The sequence below is a fragment of the Arvicanthis niloticus genome, chromosome 19 (assembly GCF_011762505.2).
Source record: "Arvicanthis niloticus isolate mArvNil1 chromosome 19, mArvNil1.pat.X, whole genome shotgun sequence".
Classification (NCBI taxonomy): domain Eukaryota; kingdom Metazoa; phylum Chordata; class Mammalia; order Rodentia; family Muridae; genus Arvicanthis; species Arvicanthis niloticus.
This window is the reverse complement of record NC_047676.1, coordinates 46914647-46929169: the sequence shown is the minus strand read 5'-3', so window position 1 is coordinate 46929169 and position 14523 is coordinate 46914647. Positions and strand designations below refer to the sequence as shown.

Sequence of the window (14523 nt, the reverse complement as noted above, 5' to 3'; positions counted from 1 at the left end):
TGGTACATATGTACAAATGCATCTCAAATTAATGCTAAGAATTTATATTTAATTATTTTTAGAATTACTGTGCCCATGTAAATAACCTGTACTGAGTCAAAGAGTCAACTCTAGTTTTGCTCTAAAATATTGACTCCTGAAACAGTTATGCTGGTCTCTTTGTTCAATTTTCGTAAAACTGAAATTTTATGCATCAAAGAACAAAGAAGTTACTTGCAAGCACTAACAGAAATTACTATAATAGTTATGCTTAGCCAAAAATATATTGACTGGTATATACCCTGTTGTATTAAGAAACATAATCTAGAAGATACTGAAAATGAAAGAAGCTAATGTTAGGAGCTATACTAGAACTATAAGAGTTCTCTCAGACTATAAATGAAAGTATAAAATAAACACACCATTCTTAAAACATGCCTTTACATCACAAACTCAAAAGATTTACTAGTGTTAGCAGTACATTCCTAGTACTCAATATCCACTAATTAAATAAACCCATTTCTGTGACTTCAAACAAAGGTTCACCTATGGCAATGCTTTCTTTCCGACTGCCTTAAGCACATATTATCAAGTCCTCAATATTAAACTCAAGCGTTTACAATCTATTAATGATCTACTTTGGGCACTACACTTTTTTAATCTATTTTGTATAAAATGTTATAAAATTTTACCATATTTGGATGATAACTATATGCATGGATTCATTCAATGAAAAAAAAGCATAAAATTACAAGTGAAGCAGACAGATGGCGTCACTGCTTCCATTTTAAGCACAATGAAAAAGAAACTGATTTGTTATTAAAATTATGAAGCTAGTATATAGTACTTATGTTTGAAATTCTCCATAACAACCTTTTTAAAAGATTGTATTATTCTCAAAATCAATAAACAAATATAATTAATTTAAAATAACCAGCTTAGACACACAATTGTTAATAATGCTACTCCTATATTATTAGCCTTGTCTTAAAAAGCAAATTTACTCAAGAGACATTTTTGTGTAATTCTTCATTTATTGATTTACTTCCTCACTGTGCGTGTATGTAAGTGCATGCACTTGCACACAAGAGTGCATACACACACAATAGCACATATGTGGAGGTGAGAGGCCAACCTTTGGGAGCTGGTTCTCCCCTCCCATCATGGGGGTTTTGGGTCCAATTCAGGCCATCAGGTTTGGTAGCCAGGGGCATCATCTGCTGAGCCATTTCAACCAGAATGCTTATTTTCAAAAAACATTTATTTAAAAGAAATCATGTAGGAAAACCATTTTATTTGGATTGTTTTTCTAAAGCCAAAAATCTAGCAACCAAAGAAATTAGTCTATAAGTGTATCTAACCAGTTTTTTTGTTTTGTTTTGTTTTGTTTTGGGGGTTGGTTTGGTTGTTTTGTTTTGTTTTTGGGTTTTTTGTTTTGTTTTGTTTTTGCCAAAGTCTGACTATAAAATGAGACAACTTTGTAATTAGATTAAAATAGTCAACTTTTATACCAGGTTATTACACCTTAGGCAGTGTTTTAACTTTTACACGCACACACACACACACACACACACACACACACTCCATTCTTTGCCCTAGAAACTTGGTAAAATTCCTCTTGTTTTCCAGACAGAAATGAGAAGGCAGTACCTTGCTCAGTGCACCTAGCTCTGAGGTACTAAGGCCTATGTTCTGATCTAGCCATGGGCTATGCTACCCTATAGCCATGCCTCCTTCCCTCTATTTCATAAAAGTGCAAAAAAAAGCACTATTTCTTAGAACTCCCTAAAATCTTCCTTACTGAAGTTTTACAATGCCCACACCAAATAATTCGTAAGTCAGCTTTCAGCAGTTACTTCACTACTAACATTGCAAAAAAAGCTTTACTAAAAGCAAACAAACAAACGAACAAACAAACAAAAACCCAAACAACTTTCAATTCAAGTTTGGTTTGGAAAGTGTTTAAATGTAAGTGAGAAGATTTTGTCATAATCACTTAGCTTATACTGAATATAATTAACACTGTTTTGACTTCAGGTACTATGTAACAAGTTACTGCATAGCTTGGTGGGGAAAGGTGTTTTTAGCGACAGTTCAATTTCCTGGATCAAAAATGGTACAAGGAACTCAAACAAGCTGTCCTCTGATAGGCCTGTCCCCTGCACACATACAAAATACATACACATACACTTATGTACATATGTACAAAAAAAAAAAAAAAAAAAAAACAAAAAAAAAACAATGAAACCCAAGCCCCAAATATAACCAAGAAACTTTTAAGTAGTAGGACAGGGTGAGTATCTAAGAAATAGGTCAATATCCAGTGTTTGATACTGAACCTAAATCTTTAACATAAAAACCATCAATACCATGCCATTAAAATCTGAAACAATATAGCACATACTAACTTTGAACTTTGGATAATGGAGAAACTTGCTGACTAACAGAGGAGTCTAGTAGAGGAAAGATCTTAAAATATATAGATATTATTAAGATAATATGACAATTTTCTCTAAAAGTGATAACTCACAGACAATATCAATAACGAATATTTGAAATAACAAACTAAATGGTCCATAGACTAAAGCATTTACTCAACTACTTCCAGGAAAAATGTCTAATTCCTGACCCACAGGGTAAATGACCGAATATATTAACAAATAATACCAAATATGACCAACTTAAAAGTCAAACCAACCATAAATACACTTACATAAATATCTAGAATTTAAATGTGTGTCTACCCAAGAACAGACAATACACACAGAGTGATAACTAGTTATTATTCCTATTAAATCCATAGCAGCTCTATGTATTGGTTGATAGGAAATAAACATTTTTATAGTGAGTTCCATTGGTAGAAAACCCACCTTGAAGATAAAAACAATGCCATAGTTTTCCTAAAAAAATATAATTGTCAAGATAAAAAGACTTTGCCGGGCATAATAGAGCAAGCCTTTAATTCCAGCACTTGGGAGACAGAGTGAGGTAGGTGGATCTTTGTGTGTTTGAGACCAGTTCTAAGATAGCCAGAGCTACATAGTGAGACCCAGTCTAAGAAACAAAACAAAACAAATAAAAAATAGTTTTAAAAAACTTTGTCTAGCCAGAATTTAATTCTCTTATTTGACATAGAACACAGCTAAGAAATTTAACAGCTATAGCTTTCAAACTCCGTATGTAAAATATTGATACATATGTGTATATACATATATATTATGATATAGTGTAATATAGTAATACATTTATGTTTACAGGTGAGCTATTACATTCATGTTATAATATTTCTTTCATAGAAGGTCATATAAAGATAATACATGCAATTTACAGGCTACTGTTCTTAACTATACATGATCCCAACAAATTCAGCACCCTAACTTCAATAGCTTACTAGAGTTAAAACTGTACTGACTGGTTTTGTGTTACCTTGACACAACCTGAAGTTATCACAGAGAAAGGAGCCTCCCTTGAGGAGTTGCCTCCATGAGACCCAGCTGTAAGGCATTTTCTCAATTAGTGATCAAGGGGGGAAGGCCCCTTGTGGGTGGTGCCACCCCTGGGCTGGTAGTCTTGGGTTCTATAAGAAAGCAAGCTGAGCAAGCCAGGGGAAGCAAGCCAGTAAGTAACATCCCTCCATGGCCTCTGCATCAGCTCCTATATCTTAATCTGCTTGAGTTCAAGACCTGATCTCCTCTAGTGATGACAAGCAATTTGGAAGTGTAAGCTGAATAAACCCTTTCCTCCCCAACTTGCATCTTGGTCATGATGTTTTGTGCAGGAATAGAAACACTGATTAGGATACAAATTCGGACTAACAAACTGACAAGGCTATCTGTCCTCAATAGAAGAGTGGTGACTATTGCTGCGTATCATATGGAGACTAACATCTGAGTGTCTGTCTGGGAGGCAGGCTGCCATGGTGAGGGTGTAGCTCATTGGCTTGCCTCCCATGTGTGAAGATACAGGCTTGATACCTAGAACACTATCAAAACAACAACTGAAAACTTAAGATATATCAAATGTTGTTAGGTTTAGGACAAGTTGATAAAAAGATTTTAATTCATTTCTATCCAATAAGGTTTTAGAATAGACATTATTCCAATTAGCTACAATTATATTAGAAGAGGGCTGGAAAGATGGTTCATCGGTTAAGAGCATGGGCAGCTCTTCCAGAGGACCCAGGTTCAATTCTAACACCCAGTGACAGCTCACAATTGTCTGTAATTCCTGTTCCAGGGGATCTGACGCCCTCATTCAGACATACATGCAGTCAAATCAACAAGGCACATAAAAACTATATTTATAACTATTATATTTATAAAATTATAAAATAAATTATAAAAAACAAGACAAAACAAAACAAAACAAAAAATATTAGAAATCCAAAAGTGCACTTTAACAAGACCTCCATGTGACTTGTATACACATTCAAATTTGATGCCTTTGGTACAGAGGCATTTAAGGCAAAGTGAATACTCTCTAGAACTGTATCAGTTTCTCTCTTTTCCAACCATCCATACTCAGCAGGCTCCATCCTCACCAATAACACATGACAATGAATTTAAAATGACACTACCTTGAGAACTTGAACTTGACCTTCTGTAGTAATCTCTGGTAGCAGCTCATAAAAGGACTGGCACAAGCCTGCTGCGTATGTCTGAAATCCAATCAAAGGTCAGGATGTGTAAGAGCACAGCTGCATCACTGAAAAGGCATGGAGCTCAAGCTGGAAAGCCTCACACTCTGGTCAAGACTTGGTACTAAAGGTCTAAACAAACAACTTCAAGTAAGCCCCCTCTTAGGAAGAATGAAGAAGATATTGTAAGTTTACTGATACACTAATTGCTGAGTATATATTTACATGTATAGAGCATTTTCTGTATTCAGTATCAGTGGAACTGGATGCTGAGCTCACCCTCCCTCCAGTGGGAATACTTACAAGGAAATAAAATTTCTACCCACTAAAGTAACAGACCAAATCTGAACTTTGAAAAGGTACTTCCTGATACCACACAAAACCCAAAATAATAATATATAATTATTAACAATGCAAAAAGTGCTATGACATACCTGTAAAAATTCCGTTGATGATAAAAAGATATAGCCATTGATGATCTTAAAGCAGGTTCTGAGATTCTCTGAACTTAATTCTGCCAAAACAGTAATTATTTTTTAAAAGAGCAAATTAACTAGCTGTTCAAAATATATGTGAAGTGATGATTCACTTTAGTTAAAGCTAAGTTGCTATGGCAACATGAAGCACTCAGTTTGTTTTTAACCATGACTACTAATGTGATTTTGACGTTTATGGTTTTCCTGAAGCAGCAAGCATGCAGCTTACCGTTTGCAAGGCAGCTGGATGGAAGCTCTAGGATAGAAGATCAGACAGGATTGATAATGTTTTATCATCAGAAAAAGAAAAAGAAAAATCTCTACAAACAAGTGAAAAAGGAAAACTAAGTTACAGCAAGGGTGGTGACACACAATTATAGTTCCAGCACTCAAGAGGTTGAGGCAGGAGGATTGTGAGTTCAATGCCAGCCTGAGTAAAAGGAAAACAAAATAAAAGCAACTTACATGCTTTCTTTATAAATTTTCCTGACTATAATCTAGCCAGTAGTCATAAAATAGTCAGTATCTAAAAACTGAAACCCTTTAATAGTGCTCTCTCATTCACCTTTTACTAATAAAAACCAGAGAGAGGCATTTCTTCCCTTTTGTCCATTCAGAACAAAGCTAGGAAACCATACAGCCTGAGACTTTTCATTTCAAAGCAAAATTTTAGTTGGGCCCTATGGTTTCCTGGTTTATAAAGAAAAGTATGTAGGAACCAAGCACACTCAATTCTTAGTGGGAAAAGACGGCAGAGTGGGGTTGCTGTATGAAGCTAACATGAAAGCCTTTACCCTTGCTCACAAGAAGGTTCAGATAATAGGTCTGGCTGATGTTCTCACTCGACAGGCTGGTACTATCTAAGATCTCCAAGTTAGGTCTAGTAGAGATAAACAAGGCCTTTGCCAGAGGACAAAGGACATGCCAAGCACGCTTCCTTTCTTTCCCTAAAACAACTAAAAAGACAAAGTTTTCTAGAGAATCAGTAGGAAGTAGCCAGCACTGCCTTTGGGCATGATTGCATGTCATGGGGAAATAGCAAAGGGCTGTTTATTGAAAAACAGACTATGGGTTATTACTTGAAATTTTTTCTAATCTGAGGAGAGATAAGAAATCAAAATTAAAAAAAAAAAAAAAAAAAAAGCTCTTAAGAAAAGAAAGTGGCTAGTGAGGGGGAGGGGAGAAATGAAGTGACCAATGGCACTATCTAGCCATCATGGCCAACTACGCCCTGAAAGTTTCTACTGTAATATGTTAGCTCATGTCTGCCCGTGTTTTCAAAGAACCTGTACTTTTCTAAGCCAGAACTAGAATTCTTACTTATGATTAAATTTCTCAGCAAAGGGTCCAAATTTGGGGGTTTTCTACTGAAATACTTGCCCAGAACAATAGGTTTAACAAAAGAATTAAAGATGCTTTATGGCCAAGTGTTACTGGGATTTGAGAACTGGGGAGAGAGTTCAGTGAGTAAATGGCTTCCTGCACAAGCATGAGGACCTACATGGGGATCCACACCCCCATAGAAAGCTAGCCATGGCAGTGAATGACTAATTCCAATGCTGGGAGGTGGAGCACAAAGGATCCCATAAACTTACTGGCCAGCAAGGCTAGCTGACCAGTGACCTCCAAGTTGAGTGACATACCCTGTCTTGCACAAAACATAAAGGTATTAACGAGATGATGCAGCAGCTAAGGGCGGGTGCCATTCACTCAGGAAATCCAGAGCTGACGTCCTAGTACTCATGTAATAAAGCAGAGCGTCGTGCAAATGCCTGTAACTCCAGCTCCAAGGGATCTGGCCCCCTCTTCAGACGTGCATGCATGCATGGGAACATGGATGCCCCACACATACATGTGTACAAACATTCATTCCAACACATACTCATTTATATACATACAAATAAATAAGGTCAAGAGTAAGTAACAGAGAAGATACCTGTCCCAGCCTCCACACGTGCATGTACACATACACATACCAGTACATATAAGCATACACCAAAAGAATTAAAAATCAAACTTTAAAAAAATAATCAAAGGGCCAGTAAACTTCACTGTGTATAATTAATATATGTATATAATTAAATATGCCATAAATTTAGGTGTGCAATTGAAATGGCAAACTCCCTTACTAGGATGACTTTATAATCAAAGCTTTATTTTTAAGAGATTTTAAGCTAAGGATGTAAGTAAGTGGGAGGTCACACTAACCGGGTCATGGTTCAGCATTCTCCACCACACAGACAGACAGACAGACAGACAGACAGACAGACAAGAGTGCTATTATATGCTTTACAATATGCTTCCTCATGTGTAAGAAAAAGTACTAATTTACTATTATTAACTACTATGAAGATAATGCTGATACTAGGGAAAGCATCTAGTTACATTGTGAAAGACGGAAAGAGTAAGTGCATAGATCCCTCAGATTCATGTCAGATGTGATGTTTGGAACTGTGTAGTACTGAGGGACTTACAGCTCAGTGTTAAGAGGCAGTCTAGCATGTGTGAGGCCATGTGAGAAAGACAGGAACAACACACACATGTGTGTTTAGCTAATTTGTAAGCAAAACTTCAGCAAACTATATATGACACTAAACCTTGAGTGGTTCCTTGGCCAAAACAAAAAAGTATGTACAATGCTTAAACAACTTACAGCACAGACTCCCAGTGTCAAATGAGCTGAGTGCAACCATGGTATAAAGAAAGATTTTCAAAATATAGTCTTCGTAGCATGTAGAAGAGCTATCAAACAAAATTCCTAAGGCAAAGTTCAAGCTCGACTTGTAATGAGGTTATGTCTTAGTTTAATTGACAATATTTCCATAAACCAATGTTATTTAGTGTTTACTTTTAAATCAATGAAAGTTACTTCAAAAATATATGTAATAATTTCTATAAAATCACTATGACTTGTCAATATATGGGACTTATAATACCAAAGGGGTGAGGAAAAATACTTTTAGGCTGTGGTTACATTACCAAACATCTCAATAAGATCTGAAGACATACCAAGAAGAGGTGACATGTTCTGAAATATTCGAAGCAGTTCTGGTGTGACACACGGGCTGTTCTCCAATGTCACTAACCTAGAGAAAAAAATACAATTAACACACTTCTGACATCCACTCATGCCATTAACACAACTCAACTATAAAAACACTTCGTTTAAGAAGCAATGGGCAAAGTGAGTAAAGCGCCTGCCAACACGACCAACGACATCACAAGTTTCCCTTGGAACCCTGCAATCTTGTGTGCATGCATCCCACACAGGGGCCTCGGGGCAACCTGGGTGTCAGTCTTCAGGGACTTGCCACCTCTTCTTATTTTTTCAGACATGTTCTCTCACTGACCAAGAACTCAGCATTTATCTAAGTTTGTGAGCCAGCAAGCCCAGCCTTGATCCACCTATCTCTGTAATTCCTAGTGTTGGGGTGACAGCAAACATGCCACCAAGCAAGTTTGGTTTCTTCCTTTCCTACCATCCTTCTTTTTTGTGTGTTATAGTAATTAAATTCACATCTTCATGCTTTTAAGTCAAGTAATTTACAGGTTAAATTATTCTTGTCTGTATAATAATATATATATATATAGTAAAAGTAACACTGTATGCTAAAATAGAATAAAAATTATAAATTTACACAAAATCATTATTGTTATGCTGATGAAAGAGGGATAAAGTTATTCTGTTCTAAATTTTCTGATCAATTCTGTGTTCCTCCAATGACAAACTGGGCTAATAAACTAGTAAAACAACTTATGCTGCATGCTTTCTAAAGATGAATTTAGAAACCAATTATATTAGAAGCCATTATCATGCTTTAATAGTCTAAAATATAGTTTTAAAATACCAAATATGTGTAAAAAGAACTTCAAGAAGAAAAACTATGAGTGTCGCAACAACAGCAAAAAAAAAAAAAAAAAAAAAAAAAAAAAAACAAACCAAAAGACAGGGAAAAGGGAGTAAACAAACTCTAGTATCTGATATTGATATAGTTTAGATCTACAAAGCCCATCCACGTGCCTGGACCCAAACTAAGCACTACTTTTTAGAAGAGGGACCTTACTCAAAGAGTTCAGACCACTGGAGATATGCTACTGATGGGAATGGTGGTCCTCAGGGCCTTCCGCTCTGTCTTACCCACCTGCCATATATGCACGGGCTTCCTCTAGCATAAAGCCCCACTGTGTGCCACAGCCCAAAGCAACGGGACCAACCAGCTGTGACCTGAATCCTGTCAGGGAGCCAAATGCGAGCCTTTCTTTTTTATAAGCTACCTTTGGGGCTTGTTAAGGAATAAAACTAACATAGGTAAAAATAAAATTAAAAAAAAATTACTTAAATCTTTGAATAAATACCCAACAAAATTTCATAACAATATATTTTGTGATGATGTAAACACCTTGCATTACCTTGTCTATCTCCATATTTATTCAGTGCACATATGGCAGTTGCTTTAGTTTCTTTTCTTGTTCCTGTGATAAAATATTCTGACAAAAGCAACTTCAGAAAGTGCTTACACTGACTCACGGTTCAAGGGTACACAACATCATTGCAAGAAACTCAAGGTAGGAGGAGTTGAAACAGGTGATCTCTCTCTCACACACACACACACACACAGAGACAGATCAACTGACTTTCTGTAACAGAAACAGGTAATATGCGAAGGGATGATGATATCAAAATGACAGATAGAAAATGATGTCAATTCTTAGTGAACTGATAAGCATAATCAATGGAATTTCAGTTAAGACCCTTAAAAATGGCCCTGGAAATTATGCTAGCTATGAAATGATCTGGAGTGCAGATGGTCAAGAACAAACAAAACAACAACAACAACACAATCAGAAACCTCTGGTTATAGGATGGTGTGGGCTAAGGGGGTGAGTTTTGCTTAACCAGGGATCTTGAATTACTATAACACCTTAATAATTAACAGTAAGGAAACAGCATAATTAACTTTCTCCCTTCCAGTGAGTCCAGATTAAGTTTCTGCTTTCACAGTATAAATCAAGCTATATAAAACAGGAGAAAACTTCAACTTAAATGATCGGGTGCTCAACTCCAGAGTAAATCAATAAAAGGTGAAGAAAGAAGAAGGCAAAGAATGTCAAAACACGATTTGTGATTATTAAAAAAAAGAGAGAGTTTCCATGTTGGCTAACAAAGAGCTATATGTAAGAACATCTTAACTAGAAAACTGTAATATAAAATATAAAAAAGGCTGGGTTTAAGATGGCTTGGTGGTTAAGGGCATTTGTGGCCAGGCCTCACAACCCGTTTGCTGTACAGAACGTGCATGGCAGCAGAGAACCACGTGCTGCCAGTTGTTCTCTAGTCTTACGTGCACACTGACACACAAGTGTTTGGAAAGACAAAAAAGAGAAAACAAGGAGTAAAATTATTCACAAAATAAACATAAGACACTAAAATTCTACAGAAAAAACCCTTAGTGAAGATAAAATGCAAATATAAAAATTGTTCTTTAATAGAGAACTACCTATCAAACAACTGCTCAACACAAAAGTCAAAGATGAGGCAAATTAAACAAAGAATTTTAAAATGAAATATAACTGCCATTACTATTACATAATATGCTTCGTGGAAAAAAACAAAGTTTAAATGGTAATTTTTTTTCCCCTTTTTATGGTGTTGAGGGTTGAACCTAAGGCCTCAGGCTAAGTTCTAACGTCTTGCTACCCACTAGAAAGGCGTAAAGGCTGAACTATAAGTAAATAGCCACTCCCCAAAAGCATTTTATTTCAAATACTCAAAAATGTAAGATGATGCCGAGGTTATTTGTCAAATTCCAATTATGAAATGCAGCATGGTCCCTTCTAGAATTTCTCTCTAGTTCTCTGTTTCAAAGGTTTGTTTGTTTATATTTTATGTGTTTAGGTGTTTTGCTTGTATTTACGTCTGTGCACCATGTCCATACAGTGCCCGTGGACGACAGAACAGAGTGTCAGATGCCCTGGGACTAGAGTTATAGATGTTATGAACTACCATGTATGTGCGGAGAACCTGGAACTTCCAAAGGAGTCTGGAAGAGTAGACAGTGCTCTTAACAACAGCCATTTCTCATTAACAGTCCATCAGGAGCCTACACTGAACAGAAGCTGGAAGAGGGGAACAACTAGAGGATGACAACGTCACATGCTCGTCTGTAAATGCCGAGTATTCAAAGCCGTTACGGGACCTCTGCTCTACTGGAACAAAAGTAGAGAAAGCAGCAGCAGGGTAGTCCATAGCATCGCATCACGTTCTCCCTCTTACCATAATTCTAGACCATCTTCCAGGAGATAGACATGTGGAGGCTGGGAAACATCTGTACTCAGCTGGATAACTGGGAGCAGAAAAGGGTACAGGTTCTTGCTGTCTGCTCCTAACCCCTACAGGAAATATAAATACAATTTATGATAAGATACTCTAAGATCCCTCCCCACCACCCATCAATTACTTGCCTCAGAAAACAATTTATATTACATAAAGTAAATAAGAGTCTTTTAGGACGGTCCTCATTATACTAGTAAACAAACTTCTATTAATTACTAAAATGTAAAAATCAAAATACTATCATCCTTTCTAGTTGGCAATACTATACATATACATACACACACATGCTTGCCAAGGATATATGTATGGGTGCCTTTTAAGAAATTCCACATATATGTTGAGTCTTCCTTATTTGAAATGGTTAGGAAAGACGAAATTAAGATTTTGAATTTCATTTTCTAGAATGGTTGTAAATAAATAATAAAATATCTTGAAAATGGAACCCAAATCTCAATATAAAATTCATGTATAATTCATATATACCTTATACATATATCCCAAAGGTAATTCAATACATCATTAGTGTATCTATATTGCTTAGCAGGCCAGTTGAGAAGTCCCTACTTCTGGTGTCAACTCGGTGCCAAAAAGTTTACTGCTCTGCAGCATTCTGAATCTTAGATCAGGAATGCTCAACAAACGCAGGAAATACTTGTTTCCCCCATGCTACGACTACAGAAAAAGTAGTTAACACTGATATTTTCAGCTATATAAACACACTCAGCTAAATAACAAGTATGAAATTAGCCCAGCCTGAACTGCTCACTGCTATCACAGTAGATTCATATTTAACAATAGTAAGCAGGCATGAACAACCACATAGTTAGAAGGGCAGAACAAAATTTCAAAAATAATTACATATTAGACTTATAGAAACAGAAATGTATATAACAATTCCACAGCAAAGAATTTTTAAAGATACCTAGGATTCTGTATATTTAGTATATACATAATAGTATCTCCAAGAGAAAACTCACAAAACCGTCAGAATCAGTTAAATATAAGAAAAAGGCAAAAAAAAACTTTCATGGGGAATTTTTTGTTTATATTTAATGTGTGTAGAACACAGAAGAAAAAAGTTTAATCCAAAATTCTAGTTTGTCTGTTGCTCTCTTAAGACACAGAAGTTTAGTATCTCACAGTGAAAATATTTTAAAGCAAACAAAAAGGACTTTTGAGAGGGGGAAAAAATCAATCTCTAAGCCATAATAGATCCAGAAAGGAAATACCAAATACCATTCTTGGAAAATCTTTCAAATGCCAATACAGTTGTATAGTAAATGTAAATAACACAAACCAAATTCTCTGACTCCCTCTGTCTCTCCATTTTTATTTGTTTTCATTCTGTTTCAGGAGACCCAGACTTACTGTAGAGCCCTGGCTGGCCTGATGTTACTATAAAAGTTCATTAAAAAAAAAAACAAAAACAAAAAAAAACAAAACTTATCAGTGATTAAGTAACCCACTAGAATGAAGAGAGGGAAAATCATATTCTAAAATAATTATAGATGATGGAAGTGAATATAACTATCTTTGCAAATTTCCTGTGAAAGCTATTTTTCCCCCAATTTAAGGTATGGTGGTATGTATCTATAATTACAGCACTTGAGAGGTCAGGAGTTCAAAATCATCCAGAGCTGTCTAGGTGAATTCAAGGTCAACCTGGACTACATGAGGCTCTGGATGGGGAAGGGAGAGAGAAAGGAGAGGAAGAAATGACTACAAATGAGTGTACCCTACAGATGGTCAGCCATTGTTCTCGTGCTGACTGAGCACACTATGGACAAATCTATTTTCTCCAAGCCGATTTTCGAGGTTTAGACACTCAAATGACTCAGGGTATCATGGTCTGACAGGCACCTTAACCACTACTGTCAACCAGCCTTCCATACATGTCCTTTCTCATGTGACATGAGCAGTTATCTACCTGGTAACAATATACCTCACAGCCCTTACTGGTTCCTCCCTGCCCTCATTCTGCAGCTACACAAGCCACAATTCTATCTTTATCATGTTTTTCAAGTTGTTTCTCTTCCTGCTGTTTATTTAATTCCTGCTCTGATCGGTGTTAATAGATGCTCCTAACCATGACCTGGTATCACTCCCATTCCAAACCAGTGTTCCCAGTCCTGCTCTGGGTGGCTTTTTTTTTTTTTTTTTTAAATTAATATTATCTTTTAGGAAAAATAATCCTTTGAACACTATGCTCTTTTGCTTTCTTGATTCATCTCACATATGTGAGTTCTGAAGTTCATTATCCAAACTACACAACTATGTAATATTAGAAATACTATGATGGCATCTTTATAAAGCTGACAATGAAACAGTACAGAATTTTTTTAAGACCTATGACTATAAACACAAAAAGAATATTAGAAGAGATAAAAGTAATCAAATTTATAAAGTGAAAAGTAGTAACTGACTTAGCAACACTAGAAACCAAAGCTCAAATTAAATAGAAAACGGGGTCAACAAGATGGTTCATTGAGTGCATCTGTTTGCCATCAGGCCTGAAGACCAAGTTCAATCCCTGGGATTCACATGGTACAAGAGAACTGAGTCTCGTAAGTTACCCTCTTACCTCTTCATTCATGTTGTGCTTACACGCGTGCACGCTCAAACACACACACACACACACACACACGTATGCATGTAGAAATAAACAAAATCTGCATGTGACTTAGAGCTAGGAAGATGAAAAAAAATCTAGAAGTTACTGCTTGAAAAGCTGAAAGTAGACTCTTCTACCAAACAGAAAAGAGAGTAGTAGAGAGTTCTATCACTCTTCATTAAAAATAAATAACTAACTTTACCCTATCTGTACCTAAAATTAATATTTAAAGAAAAAATATCACCACATTGTGGCACTTAGAGTTGTTACTGGTTAATATAGCATGCCAATCACAGAAAAGCCAATAAAGGCTTGCTCCCTTGCTGCTGGCACTACTTTGGAGAACTGTGAAAAGCTTAAGAGTCCAGGCCAATCGGGGCATGTCCTAGGAATGGTGTCTTGTCCATGGCCCCTCAGGCTCTCACTGTGCCTCCTGTCCACTGCATGCTAAACTCTGTCACACTCCTGCTGCCACATGGTCTGTCTC

The 14523-nt window shown here is 36.3% G+C and overlaps 1 protein-coding gene across 7 annotated transcripts in view; it reads right to left on the bottom strand.

The window, feature by feature from the left end:
- Nucleotides 1-14523, bottom strand: part of Ipo11 (importin 11) — a 154687-nt gene that overhangs the window by 73517 nt on the left and 66647 nt on the right. For 5 of the 7 annotated variants that reach the window (XR_013105081.1, XM_034523467.2, XM_076916229.1 and 2 more), the window contains exons 21-25: nt 11366-11481; nt 8101-8177; nt 5321-5347; nt 5050-5129; nt 4556-4636 (exon numbers count right to left, since the gene is read on the bottom strand). Coding sequence is in view for 6 of the 7 variants with exons in the window: in XM_034523467.2 (XP_034379358.1) it covers nt 4556-4636; nt 5050-5129; nt 5321-5347; nt 8101-8177; nt 11366-11481 (381 nt within the window). In the remaining variant the exon portion in view is untranslated. The remainder of the gene's footprint in view (nt 1-4555; nt 4637-5049; nt 5130-5320; nt 5348-8100; nt 8178-11365; nt 11482-14523) is intronic. The other 2 variants (XM_034523470.2, XM_076916230.1) reach the window with 1 other exon arrangement.